This window comes from Vulpes vulpes, chromosome 13 (assembly GCF_048418805.1).
Source record: "Vulpes vulpes isolate BD-2025 chromosome 13, VulVul3, whole genome shotgun sequence".
NCBI lineage: Eukaryota > Metazoa > Chordata > Mammalia > Carnivora > Canidae > Vulpes > Vulpes vulpes.
The window spans coordinates 17,910,056-17,925,256 of record NC_132792.1 but is presented as its reverse complement, the minus strand read 5'-3'; the positions used below and the strand labels follow the sequence as shown (position 1 = coordinate 17,925,256).

At 40.1% G+C, this 15,201-nt stretch overlaps 1 protein-coding gene across 3 annotated transcripts in view; it reads left to right on the top strand.

Annotated features, from left to right (window-relative positions):
• The window catches only part of COL14A1 (collagen type XIV alpha 1 chain), a 216,832-nt gene that overhangs the window by 186,247 nt on the left and 15,384 nt on the right, over window positions 1-15,201 (top strand). For all 3 annotated transcript variants that reach the window (XM_072734006.1, XM_025993393.2, XM_072734007.1), the window contains 3 exons: window positions 2,323-2,358; window positions 3,330-3,396; window positions 6,304-6,492. In XM_072734006.1, coding sequence (XP_072590107.1) covers window positions 2,323-2,358; window positions 3,330-3,396; window positions 6,304-6,492 — 292 coding nt within the window. The remainder of the gene's footprint in view (window positions 1-2,322; window positions 2,359-3,329; window positions 3,397-6,303; window positions 6,493-15,201) is intronic.

Genomic DNA, 15,201 nt, shown 5'->3' with positions numbered 1-15,201 from the left:
ATTTAGAGTGAACGCGTATATGCCCAGCACTGAGATTCTACTATTATGTATATGAGTGCATGTGTATTTTTCAAGAAAGTTCTCTTGGGCTCTGTTGATTATTGATCTCATTTGTAATCTTGAAAAATTATGATACACTAAAGGGTGGATATATTCTTCTAGTTGACGTTGACTAATATCTTTCTTCTCACTTTATTAACAGAACAAAAAGAAATTCAACATCAGGAAGTAGACAGCAGTCCTAGATTTATAATGAATATTTCCATTTAATTTTGGACTTAGTTGAATGTTTGAGTAACTCTTTTATGTGGGAAATGGGCTAAGTGGTTTTAGGAATATAAAGTCATGTAAATTATGGTTTCCAGTTTTAGAGATCTTACTACCATCCACACAGAGAGAAGAGAAATCCATGAGTTGGCTTGTAGCCATTGGACATTTGACTGGATATTTGAACTAAATACTGCATTAGAATATTCCTACTGTTGATACTTCATTTATAAGATTTATGGCTATAAATACTTTAAAAGTTTTTTCCCATTTCAAATGTTTTCATACCCTGAGTACATCAGATCTGTGGGAACTCAAATGTGTAATATTGAGGAGTAGAAGATAGGAAGGTTGGAGCTAAATAACAAAAGAGTTTGAATTGAAAATCCAACTTTGTCACATGGCTGGCTGAGAATCACTGAGTGGCTCTGAAGAGAGGAAGTGCTGCCTTCACTCAGTGGGCCCTGAGCTTTCTAAGTTGTATGCTGGTGGTATCTGAGGAAGGACTTGTGGTTATGTGGGGGGACAAACTAGTGGGGGAGGGTCTTTGTTAGGGCAGTCCATTAGAAAGAAGTTACAAATGCCCTGGTCTGAGATGGTGAGGGTAGCACCTGGTCATGGAATGGAGGAATGGCTATGAGATATTGCAATGCAAAAAAGTGTGTGTGTGTGTGTGTGTGTGTGTGTGTGTGTGTGTGTGTTGAATAGACACACAAGATGCAAGGGAAGGGAGCAGAAAAGACAGAACCAGTGGTGGGCTCAAGCTGCTTGCACCTGCTCAGGAGAGTGGGTTATGTGCTTCTCTTTTTTTCTCAACTCTGTCTTCAGTGATAGCACATTTGTAGTTTGAAATCAACCATGGTAGATGGATTTACGCCTCCAATGGCAGCAAACACTGCAAGTCAGGGTGTCTGTTTTTCCCAGAAATCCAATTTCTGAAAGCAGAATTCTGAATTTGGGTGACTGTTAACTGAATAGAGATTCTGGAGAAGGAATTTGGTTGGAACCTGTTGAGTTTATTGTAACAATGGGGAACAGTCTGACAATGTGGGTGAATTCCATCTGTAAATGGTATTCGCTATCCTTTTGGTAGAGACTGTAAAAATATTGTTCAGGGAATCTATTACATTGCTTCAGAGTTGAAGCAAAAAAATGAAATGCTCTGAACACACACGTTTTGCTTATTAGTGTAATTTCATTACAGAAATGCTTGAAAACTCCATTATTTTTTCAGTAAAATTTTTTACGATAATAACACAGATTCTTACAGGTCAAGAGTAGCTAGGCCACAAAACAAAACAATAATTCAGCTTAGAATTCACGTTAATACGAGTTATTGTTACCAGGAAGAATCAGGGTGAAGGAACTGTGTGCTGTGACGCAGATGAAAAACAGAGTCCAGTTACGGGCTTCCACAAATCTCATGTCTTACCTGATCCCTGAGGATGGAAGATCATTTACTTCTTTTGAGAGATATGCTTTTAAAAATGGAAGCAATGTAGCTGTTCAGCAGAGGCTTGTAAAATAAATTATGAAGCATCAGTAGAGTACAATTCATGGAGCGATGTGTAGAATGGAAAGATGTGAATGACCTATTTGGTGACGCGAGATCACAAGGCAGTATTGCTGCATGATCTCAATTTTGTGTTAAAAAAAATACTGTGCGTATTAAAAGGCTGGGGGAGTAAGATGTTTAAAAGAAGTACTTCTGTTTGTTGGAGTTTCAGGTTACTGTTTGTTTCTTCTTTTTTTAAAAAAGATTCTATTTATTTATTCATGAGAGACACAGAGGCAGAAACATAGGCAGAGGGACAAGCAGGCTCCTTGAAGGGAGCCCAACACTCCCAGACCCTGGGATCATGCCCGGAGCAGAAGGCAGATTCTCTATCACTAAGCCACCCAGGCGTCCCTGTTTATTCCTTGATGTATCTATTTTTGCTGCAGAATCTCTAGAGCTAAGAAAAACATCTTAATAAAATTAGAAAAGATGCGTTCTCATTATGCCCAGCTGAATACAGTGTTAATAAGTCACTTGACAATTTAAATTTTTTGCAGGGTATCCCTGGGGCAAAGGGAGAGCGAGGAGAAAGAGTAAGTATCTTCTGGCTCTGTTTACCAGGCACAGCTGGCTGCACACCTGTCACTGCATTAGCCTGACACAGGATGACCATTTACTATCATGATTATTCATCGCTCTTATTCCATTCCCTGAGTCCTCCCTCTCCTCAGCTCACTGGACTGTGAACACATTGTCAGATGGACTAGCCCCCATGGGCTAGGAGTCAGGAGACCTAGTTTCTGGTTGCATATCTGCTACCATTCAGCTAGATGACCTTGGGCCCCTTTCTTTAAGGATAAAATGAAGAGAATCAAACTCAGTTAATTCCAAGGTGGATTTGATGACATATAATGGATATAGAAAGGCTTCCAAAAAATAAAAGCTCTACAATGCCAAGTAACAGAATGGGGCTTGTGTTTTCCCTGATGGGCTGATATTGGCACCCAATGGCAGGCGTAGAGTCAAAGAACTGGCTGTTGAACTTAAATCAGTTTATTTTAGGAGACTTCTCTCTTTTGAGAAATTGTGCTGTCACTGGTAGTAGAAACAGCAGTGACTTTGGGCTCATGCAGTTACCTCTGTGAAACCTGGGGCAACATCTTTAACTCTGTTCATCTACAAAATGGGTTTAACATTTTTCCTTTGGGTTGTTGCCAATATCAAATAAGCCATTGGCTGACAAAGGGTTATATTTTATAAGCTCTAAAGAGCTATAAATGAAGTACTAAATATATATGGGTTTTATGTCAAAACTATGAACTGGGACCAGAAATACTTACTTGATTTTTCATTTAACAAAGGTTTCCAGGATCTTTGCACCATGAGTGTCAAATTGCTGACTCCTTCTCTGTACCATGGTGGCCAATCCTATCTGTTGTGGGAGCCAAAGAGGCCAGGTGGGAACAGTGGGTTAAGTCAGATCTGCATCCTGGAAGTCTTGCCACATGGCTAGGCTCATGGCTCAGAGTCAGGAAGATGTTTTTTTTTTTTTTTTCCCATCCAGGGCGACTTGCAGTCTCAAGCCATGGTGCGAGCAGTGGCACGTCAGGTGTGCGAACAGCTCATCCAGAGTAAGTGTATTACAGTTCTCTGTTACTTGTCCAGTTGAGAATCTGCCTTTTCCAGAAGTTGGTGACTCACAAAAACTCTGCTATAGCTTTGTTTCGGTGCAGATAGGCAAGCTTTACAGATGACGGTTAACTAACCTCTTTAAGAGATCATTATGGATCACCCTAGGATCCTGTATTGATGTCACAGACACCAAATTTCCTCTGTGGCGTCTGTCCAACAGCTTTCCTTTTGCCCATATAGATTTAATTTGACTGCCCAGATCAGATTTTTTATTCTTTCGTTGTCTTCAAATGGATAGTTTTTTGTTTTTTGGTTTTTGTTTTCTCAAGTTCTCAGCACTTGAAAGGTGCCGGACAAAGGAATCAGAAAGCTGCTTTCAGAAAGATGAGTCATTGAGTTGATTTATATCAACTCACTAGATTTAAATCAATACTAGCTTTTTTTATCCTTTTCTTTTGGTTAGCCTGAGGTCCTTCATGTGATCTTTAACATTTATGCTCAAAAATACCCCCCCACACATATACATACGCATACACACAGGGGCAGCCTTCATCTTACATCTTACATGACACTTGGGCTTCATGACAAAAATTACACTAGAACACACTGTATGTGATACCTGCCCATGTCTTCATTTTAAACTTGAACCTTCCAACAGGACACTATGTCAATTACTGGTTTGTGTTCATTCACTTGCATACCCCCTCCCCCCATTTTGCATTTTCCCCAGGCCCCCTGACATTTTGTCTCAATAATCTAACCAGAGGGTTACTAGTGTGGGCCCTTCTTTGTCAATAATTTGTTCAATTCCAGATAGATCTAAGGCCACGTAGAGATGAAATATTCAAACCCAGCCATCTCTGGCCTACCTCTGCTACCAGACCTCCTACTTGTAACATATTACTCCACCTCCATTACCTGAGTGGCTGCATTAGCTTTGGAAGGTTACATTTTTTTGACCCAGGAATGTCTGCAAGTCCTATAAATGTCCAAGAAGACCCATTGCCTGGCTCCCAAATTCCATCTGTAGTAGATAAACCCAGTCTCATCTTTGGGAAGGCATCAAGTGAAGGTAAACATTAGCTGGGGGATTTTCATTAAAACATAAATTGTTTGTACAAACCATGTACAAGCTATCATCTTCAGACATAACAGTAATGCTCCCTATATCTTAACTGTATTTCATTTATGTTATATTGCCCAAATTAAATATGTGTATCTGAAAGAGAATTTGCCAGTTCTAAATGGAACCACTCAAGTTTGATGCCAAAACAAGATCTTTAAAAACACAATATATTACAAAAGTTAAATTGAACATTGAGTGGAACCCATCCAAAGCTCACCTGCACCTTGGATTATTCTGTAGGTTTCTCATTTCAAGTATACAGTGTAAATGAGCAGAGAATTATCTGAAGGAAGCCTAGGGGTTAAATCCAGATTGGACTCACTGATCACAGTATGTGGGATATTTCACAATAGTTGCTGTCATAGTCCACTGTAGAATAAAAATCTTATATAAACATATGATCATTTAAGACATGCCCTAAAAATTGAGAGTTCAAAATTGAGTTTTTTTCCCCCCTCTGGAATTCTCAGATTCTTGTGAATGAGTTCGAGGACATGGAAACCGGCAGGGAGTGATGCAAGGAAGCTGAAATAAGCCAGGAGAATAGGGAGGCCCTTTCTGTCGATGCAGTTGGGAGAAAAGAAATAGAAAAGATTGCACGCAACTTTATGAGAAAAACCCAACCTGCCCAGGGGCTGTTGCTGACACCTCAGCATCTTCCCACATGCTTCTTCAGGTTCCTTTGGGCTCCTTATTCCATTACTTAGGTTTCTCTTCAGAACTTGATTCCTCAGTTAGCAAATAATTCTTCACATGCTCAGTTATCTGGTTTTTAGTCCAGAGCCTGACTGGAAGAATTACTCTAGGAAAGGTGACATGGGAAACTATGTGAGACCAAAGTGATGACAGCTAGAGAAGTGATGACTCCCCTTTAGAGTCTCTTGTCAAAGGAAGAAGCTGGAAAAGCAGATGTAGGGACATCCACCCCACTTGGACAATCATGGACATGCCCACAGATGGCCCATCAGTTACGATCATGGTCCTGTGCTCAACAATGCATTGAATATACTTTAGAAATAGCCCCTCTAAAAATGGTTACAACCCTTTATTTAGATTTGAATGTTTGAAAGAGGATAGGTTTTCATCTAGAAAATCCACTCATCTGGGAAAATCTTATCTTCGAATGTTGCCGGAAGACTGAGGCATTATGTTATCAAGCACTTTACCAGTCTATACTTCTGATTATTAAACTACATTCTTCCAGGCATAACGGAGTTAAGGGATTATAGGAGCAAAAGCCAGATTTAAAAAAAAATAATAATAAAGCTAGTGGGAGTTTCTGCAGCTGGGACCCAAGTAAAGGTTCCTGCAAAAAAGGCTTGGCAACGAAGAGTCGAGTTGAAACAAAACACTTGTCTGGGGATTTGTGAGCAAGAGGGTGGAGCAGGCTTTGTGGGTTGGAAAAAAGACAAATACTTTGGAGGAGGGGGTGTTGTTATAGAGAAAAGGGGCAGCTCGGTGAGGGTTTAGGGATCAGATAAATGTTGGGGGCAAAGATCAAATATATGACTTCTGCCCAGTGATGTTTACTGGGATGCTGATGTGAGCTGTAGCATTCCAAACACTTGAGATGCGACTTGAATACGATCCAGATGTTCGTATCATCCAAAGTAAAATGTAATAATTTTTAAGTTGGAAATCAGCATATTTCAGAGGGGTGTGCTTTTCGTCTTGTGGTTGTCTCACAGAATTGTCCGGAGCCTTGACAAATAATACCACCAGTCTTCCCTTTCTGTGTGTGACAGTTCAATGAAGGATGTCTTTGCCCTTTGTGTCTCAGGTCACATGGCCAGGTACACGGCCATCCTCAACCAGATTCCCAGCCAATCCTCATCAGTTCGGACCATCCAAGGGCCTCCTGGGGAACCTGGCAGACCAGGCTCACCTGGAACCCCTGGTGAACAAGGACCCCCAGGGACCCCAGGCTTTCCAGGAAATGCAGGCGTTCCAGGGACCCCGGGAGAACGAGGTGAGCTGAGCCACTTCTCTCATTGGAACACCACTGAGGTGCGTACACTGAAGCACAGTGCAACAGGGGTGCTCATACAATGATGAAGTCCAAAATAATGAATGTGAATTGACTCCACCTCATCTCTTCTCTAGCTTCTTATTTATTTATCCCCAAGATTGAGCAAGTTGAGTAATCTACAAAGTATTTCATCAAGAGCCATATCTGCTCATATGAAAAAGAAGGATCAGGACCCCCAATTCACTTCTCCGAGGTTTTGAGCTAGTAAGAGAAAGGTGTCCCCTCCAGATGGAGAAATTAAGAACAGGTGCCCCTTCCAGGAGGTAGAATTAGAAAACGCTGCCCTCCTCTGGACAGATGTGGCATCACACATATGTCATGGTAAGTGGAGAGCTCACTTCCTAGATCCGGTGCTTTTTTTTGTGCAGTGCCCATAGTGGGCAACAGTTGGTGGCAGTCCTCAGGTGAGTCATGAGTCACATCGACGTATGATGTACATATGCCTATGTAGCCAGCTATAAACTTCTAATTAAAATACTGTTTGTGGTTCATCTTCCTGTAAGTTGCATTTTATTTCATTGTTTTGTGGGCCAACATTTTGTCTTTCCTACTAAAATTTCTTGACAATAGAAATCATATTTCTGTCTATATAATCTACCCAGCCTCTTGTTTTCCCCTATAGGTCTTAGCAGCATTGTATAATACAGTAATAAGACTGATTGAATTTCACCAAGTTCTATAATTCACCAAGATCTCCCACTCTAGAAGCCACTTAAAGAAATGTGGGGAATTGGAGTTACCTATTAACCACAAATAAAGCGGTGGGGAAAAAGAGAACTGCTAAAAGTACTTTCTAAGATACAATTTTATAGAATGTAGATCTGGGGAGAAGGTAACCTGTCTGTTTGCCCCGTGAATCCTGTAACTTTGGTGAGATGGGTAGGATATTTTCCTTTTATAGCATTTGAGATATAAAACTGCAGATTACAAAGTTAGTACTTTGTGCCCACTCTCGATCCATGCCATCGGGCCATGTGCATTTCTGACTCTGCACTTTCATACACAATGTTCCTCACTTCGGAAATGCCTTCCCTGTCTTATATATGTTCTTACTCATAGCTCAAGGCTCAGCTGAACTTCTGCTTCAGGAATGAAGTTTCTGTTGATTGCCCCAGATGACAGTGTGACTCCACCCCCCGGGAACACCTGATGCACTGACCTTCTTTCCCATCCATTTTTGCACTCACCAGGTGTAGATGGGCACCTAGTTGCCAAGAGCAAGATCAGGGCTGAATTGTATAGTACATGATAAGTCCTCATTCAGTAGCTGTTGCTGTAATGGGCAACTTGGGTCTGGCTTTCCTTTTCTGAAGGTTTTTAGTGCCAGGACACTAAATCAGCAGATGTAGAGAAGCGCATAGTTCCCACACAGCACACAGATGAGGTGGCAGCTGGGAAGGTGGCCACCTCTGTCAGCTGGGCACCCTCTGATGGTGTCGGTGATGGATCACCTGTGATGCAGGAGGTCCGGAGCCAGTGCCTGAGTCACTGTTCGCAAGTCACAAGTTGTGCTTGTTCTTTTTGGAAGTCCTGTTCTTGTTCTTGCCAGACTGACTAGCCTTTTCTGCTCTGGAAGAGGACTTGAATGCTTAGACCAGAGGAAAATCTTCCAGGAATTCTCAAACAGTGGCCCAGACCACTTTTGAAATATGAATTTCTACGATATAGTTTTTGTACCTCTGTATCGATGTACATGTATTCCTAGAGTGTAGTAGACCAAGCGAAATCCTGTCCTGCGGATACATGGAGGATGACACTGCAACAGAAAAGTGAGAAATGCCCTTTGAGCACGAGGGAAAGTGATTTTAGATCATCGCCAATTGATAGTAATGGTTTTGGACTTGAGGCTAGGGTTTATAGGTCAAGGCCCAAGGGACTTTCCTTAAAAATAAAAAAAAAAAAGAAGATTTTATTTATTTGAAAGAGAGAGTGAGAGAAAGCACAAGCAGGGGCGAGGGGAAGACAGAGAGGGAGAAGCAGACTCCCTGCTGAGCAGGGAGCCTGATGCGGGGCTCAATCCAGGGCCCTGGGATCATGACCTGAGCCAAAGGCAGACACTTAACCAGCCTAGCCACCCAGGTACCCCACCAAGGGACTTTTCATTCCTAGCAAGTATTTCAATCCTGTTGCAATTGGGATTTGTTACTGCAAGGAACAGTTTTTGTTTGATCTTATTGCCCAAATACCCAGAAAGTGTTGAGAGAGAAATATCTACCTTTCCGCTAAATCAAAACAATTTAATTTTAAACCTGAAAACACTTCAGCCGTCTTTTCTCCTCACCCTCATTTTGTGTAAAAGAGAGCGTATGAAAATATTGAAGCCCAAGGAATTTTGAAATCAGCCAACATCAGGACTAGAAATAAAAACCAGAGATCGTAAGGTTGGTGTTGTTGTTTTCTACATAAAATATGATTATCACAGTGCTCTATATATGATTTTGAAAGGACACTATATTGTAGTAAGGAAAAATAACTATTATTATTCAGAAATGCATTTAGAATGCATTGGAATGGAATGGTAAACTACAAAAGCAATGCGAAAAGAAATATGTTGTTGAATACTTCAGCCTAGCATTTAAGTGAACCTCACTTTCTTCTGAGGCTTCCTGTGTGTCCCACATGAATCTTCATAAAAGAAATTCACCACTCCATTGGCTTGTCTAATTTTTCATTAGAAGTGCTCCATCTGGGGCAGCCCCAGTGGTGCAGCGGTTTAGCGCCACCTGCAGCCCGGGGTGTGATCCTGGAGACCCGGGATCGAGTCCCATGTCGGGCTCCCTGCATGGAGCCTGCTTCTCCCTCTGCCTGTGTCTCTGCCTCTCTCTGGCTCGCTCTCTCTGAATAAATAAATAAATAAATAAATAAATAAATAAATAAATAAATCTATCTTTAAAAAAAAAAGAAGTGCTCCATCTGGTCCTTATTATAATTTCCCAAAGTTTTTATTTTATTTTTATTTTTTTTTTTATAATTTTCCAAAGTTTTTAAAGTAAGCTCTATGCCCACATGGAGCTTGAACTCATCACCCTGAGATCAAGGATTGTATGCTCTACCAACTGAGCCATCCAGGCACCCCTAATTTTTCAACGAATTTTTTGAACTCTTTTACATAGGATATACAGTAAGAAATACATTTTTCATCATGATGCAGTATGCATGTGTATGTGTATGTAACTGAAGCAAAAAGGAATACTACTGATCCTTACTATCATTTCCTGTTTCCCTCTGTTAAAGGGTTGAGGAGCAGCCTTGTATTTTATTACTTCAGTTCAGAATACATTGCCCTACTACAAAATCTTTGATTAACCCAACCATTAGCACTGAGCTAGCCAAAGAATATGCATTTTTTGGAGAACAGAAAAGGAATTACAAATACTACTCCCATATCAGCAGTGTGAAATAGAGACTGTTCTCGACTTACCTTAAGCACCCAACAGAAGACTATATTTTGCCTCCATCTGATTAGCCATCTCCCTCTCATTAACCCTTCATCTCCTTTAACTTAAACAAAGTATTTTTTCATAACTCTGTGGGGAGCAGTCTTTTAGCTGTGTTCACAAAATGAATCCCAATATATACAGAATCCTTAGAATTTAAGGATTTGAAGGACTACTGTTGCTCATGTTGTTCATCTAAGGCTTGAACTCCAACCTGGACTTGTGTGATTATTAGCACCCAGAAGTAAAGAGGTGCCATCTGCATAGCAGAAGCAAAATGTTATGCAGCTCAATTTCTCACCTTCTTTTTCATCTTGTCACTCATACGATATGGCTCATGCAGAGCAAAGAAAAGCTGTTATTCCATGGGCTATGATTTTGTTGCCTTTCCCCATTAAATACTGCACTGTCTTCAGGGAAATGGCTCTCTATCCTGGCTTCCAAAGTCCTCAAAGGCTCTAGAGTTCCTCTGTTGTTCCCTGACCTGAAACAACCGAATCCTGACTTTTCTGACCTGAATTCACTCTCCAATCAGAGCCTTGTGTGATTCTAACTAGACCCTAGAAGACAACTTCATTTCTAATTCTGATCTTTGTGTATCATTTCCAGATGACTAATCTCATATTTCCTTATTCCATTTATTTAAATGCTCATATTTCACTCTGGTGTCCTGAACCATATATTAATGGTAAAAAAAAAAGTTTGTTGGGTCTATATTTGGCAAAATTAAGTTTCTTATTTACTTGAAAAGAACTGAGACAGTTTCTTGATCTCAGTATTAATGCAAACCCTTCTGTTTCCATCTTTCTCCAAAAAATATTGGATCATAGGAGCCATCCAACTTAAGATTTTCGTGTTCAGATTGTACATCCATGAAGCTGGAATTTAGATCTGGTTTATTTTGTACAATAAATCAGTAAATATTTATTGAATGCAGGGTTAGTGTAAGGCTTTTGGCTTCACAGTGTGTGAGATAATACTATTATTTATGGCTTTCATTTATTAGGCACTAAATGTATCTGCCAATATTATGCTCAGTCCTATATACACACTCTCTCATTTGGATTAAATAGAAGACGTGGCTTGGATAAGGAAGGAATGTGAAACATTACTGAAGATGCAGGTTGGGAGAGAAAATGCTAAGTGAGTTACGTTGAAAGTAGATGCTGTCAGAATTTAGAGGAAGACATCACTGTGGCCTTTGAAAAGAAAAGGTGCCAATGTTTCTTAACCAACTAGTGTTGTTAAGCGACTGTTAGTTGCTTGACACATTATTAATGCTCATAAAAATATTACAATGTCAATATTAGCTCTATTTTTAAAAAAGATTTTATCTATCTATTTATTTACTTATTTGAGAGAGCATAAGCATAGGGGGAGGGGCAGAGGGAGAAACAATCTCAAGCAGACTCCCTACTGAGTCCAGAGCCTGATGCAAGGTTAAGTCCCAGGACCCCAAGATCATGACCTGAGCTAAAACCAAGAGTCAGACACTCAACCAGCTGAGCCACCCTGGTGCCCTTAGCTCCATTTTTAAGTGAGAAAACAGACTCAGCTTGTTTGTTAGTTGTCCAAGGTCACATCGCTAGATGATAGGGGACCAGAATTCAAGTCCAAATCTGCATCATTCCAGAATATCTGTGCTTGCTCTACTCTGCCCTGTAGCTACCTTGGAATTTATTGCTGGGGACTCCCATGGGAGAGGCCAGAACCGTGCAGGGTCTAGGGGACCCCTGTTTCGTTGTGGCTCTTACTAACCACAATTCATGATTCAGCTCACACAAACAAGTCAACAGCTGAACTGACCCTAATGTCACAGTGGGTCATGGTTGTATTTTTTGTAAGCTCCTTGCACACTCTGCTCTGTATTTGGAGAGCCTTGGGACATCCATGAACCAGCAAATGACCAGCTTTGAGGTGATTTGTTGGATAAATATGAATGTGATAAAAATATCTTCCATGATTTTACATTTTGGCACTTGAATTTTTTTTTTTTTTTTGGATTTTAGCATGTGCCCAGGCTACAGAAGAGTCTAAGTAGGGAAACTACATGGAGGGAAGCTGGCCATGAATCTGGCAATTTAGAGTGCACCTATAGAATTATACTTCTGTTATAACATCTAACCCTGGGAGAAATAGAGGAGAAACCTGGAACAAGGCAATTTCCTCTTGTTTTACTTGTGGTATTTTAGAAGGGAACTAGTTTCACTTCACTATTTGATGCTGCTTTAGATGAGTAGCAGGACGGGATGTCACTTGGGCATCAATCATATATGCCAGCACCCGAGCTTTGCCACTTACTAGCTGTGTAATCTTGGCTGCTTAATTGTACAATTTTTTTTAAGATTTTATTTATTCATGAGAGACAGAGAGAGAGAGGCAGAGACACAGGCAAAGGGAGAAGCAGGCTCTATGCAGGGAACCTGATGTGGGACTCCATCCGGGGTCTCCAGGATCACGCCCTGGGCCGAAGGCAGGCACTAAACCGCTGAGCCACCCAGGGATCCCAATCAGACAATTTAATCTTTTTTTATCTTCATTCATCCATTGAACCAGCACTTACTGGGCATCTGCTACTTGTCAGGCACTGTGCTGCATGTTAATGACATAGTGGTAAACCGGGCATACGTTTTCTACCTTTCCTTACCTAGCATGGACATAGGTATAAAACAGACTTACAAAAACTACACAAATAGTTTCATTTAGTTACATAAGTTGTAAGTGCCAGGGGAAAAATAATCCATGATGCCATGCAAATGTAGAAGAGGGGACTCTGACTTACTCTGTTAAGTCAGTGATGTTTTAGCTGAGACCTGAAAGTTGAGTTTGGCATATCAATAAGAGAGTCAGAGGAGAACATTCTAGGCAGAGATAGCAATAATCTGTGCAAAGGTCCTGAGGTGGGAAAGGGCTTGAAACCTTTAAAACCATGATTCTCAACAGTAGTTTCTCAAAAATTTGTCTCCTTTTCAACAAATTATTTACATCTCCTTTACTGTTCCAAAATGAAATTCATAGATAATAAATATAGCTTGCCTTCATACTAGTTAAAAACTAGAGTGCCATCTAGTGTAACGTAAAGAAGTAAAATGAAAGTTATTTATAGTTAAATCATTTATTCCAGTATGCAATCTGATCATAATTACACTGGAAACAGAACAAAGAAGTCAAAATGTATTTGTATTAAATAATTACTGAGAATGCAACAACTACAAGTTCAGGCTGATGTAGCCAAGCTTTATCAATAACATGTCATTCTGCATTTGTCCCTATTGTGTTCACAGTGAAGATTGTAAGAGCAAATACATCGTTGGCATTATGCAAATCAGTAAATCATCTACTTTTTTCAGACACCTGTTCCTTGGTTAACAGATCTTTTGATTTTTCTATTATATTTCTTTTTCCTACTGGGGCTTTCTCCAGAGAACCCTATACCACTATCTCCTTCCACCCATCGACAGTCGTGATGTCTTCACCCATGCTAGTGCCTTGGAAAAAATTGAGTGGAAATGACTGGGAGGTATCATTCCAAAGATTTTCCACATTGGAATGCATTAGTTTCTATAAATGTCATTAGCACTTTATACCTACTCTGTGGGATCAAATACTTGGGATGCAATATTAGTATTGAGGCTTTAAAAAATAACAGTGTTGGAATGTCATCTTTAATCACAAGAAAATTTCATGTTTTTGTTTAAGAGCCTGATGCTAGGGCACTTTCCCCACTCTGTTTGTTGCCCAGATTAATTTCTTATTGTTCTTTGAGGATGTAATCCCTGAATGACTTTTCGAAGTTGCAAAATTATTTGCAAATTTATTCCCCTTTAGTTTTCCCTGCTACTGAAGACCACATTTCTAAGGATTGAATGTAAAGAAAGATAAGACTTAAGGATCAATTTTTTATGTAAGTCCTAAGGCACTGTGATTAATTTGAAAAAGATGAACTCTGTTCCAGAAAATGAGAAAGGGGGTATGTGAGAAGGGTGAGAAGGATGAGAAGATGCAACACAACCCAGCCCCCGAAGCAAACACACGTAGAGAAGGAACCTGCCATACTCTGGTTGCCGGAAGTCAATGACAAGCCCCTTTGGAAACATAGAAATGGCTAAATCTGAGTCCCTAAGGTTCATGCCCATTTCACGTGAACTAACAAGTGTGAAGAAGGCTAGAGAGAAAGCTGGGTCTCAGGCTGATTCGAAGCTGAGAGAGAGAAATAGGGTTCTTGTGTTCAATATTTCTGTGGTTGAAAAGAGCTGTTGGCACCGAAGATACATTTGGCTGAAGGCTTTGGTCACAAATGCAGAATAAAAGCATCCCAGTTGCCAGACAGGAATGCCTTGATGCTGAGCATCTGTGGAACTTCTTGATGTCCCTTTTATCCTGGCTTATTCCTGGAAGAATTATCTTTATGGGACAGATCAACTTGATTAAAGATAAAGGGTTGGCAGGGCTCTTGTAATAATTGGCTTGTTGGTACTTAAATATTTACAAGTCTTCTCTGTGATGTTGTATTATATTTGATATTCGGTTGCACGAGGCATAGTCTTTTCATTGCTGTTAAAAATCTGCTGACGTGCATGTTTCTTTACTCATCCTCTGTCTCTCATTTCCTGAGAGATAAACTCCAGAGAAAGAAAGGTAGCTTTCTCTTTTCTCAACCAATAGTTATGTGGTAAAGTCCAATTTGAGGTGCTCTGGGATAAGACTTTTCTCTGAACGTTTGATATATTGTTTGTTCCTAACGTATAGTAACCCAAATGCATAGAAAAGGAATGCTTTTTTCTTTTTCTTCACTGTATCATCTTTTATTTTGTTAGGGTTATTTTTCTTCTCTATTACAAATTGACTCCTTACATTCAACATGGCTGCAGAGAGAAGCTCTATGCGATACTAATTTATTACTAATGACAAATTACTCTAAAGCTTAGCAACTTAGAATAACAAAGCATATATGATCATGGTTTTTATGGGTCAGGGATTTAGGAGTGTTCTAGCTGGGTGCTTCTGACTCAGAGTCTTCCATGAGGTTAAGTCAAGATGACGGGCACTGAGGGGGGCACTTGACGGGATGAGCACTGGGTGTTATTCTATTTGTTGGCAAATTGAACACCAATAAAAAATAAATTTATTATTTAAAAAAAAAGTCAGCAGGAGCTATACTCCCTTTTGTCTTTTTTTTTTTTTTTTGCAATGAAAGCTAATAGAATTTCTG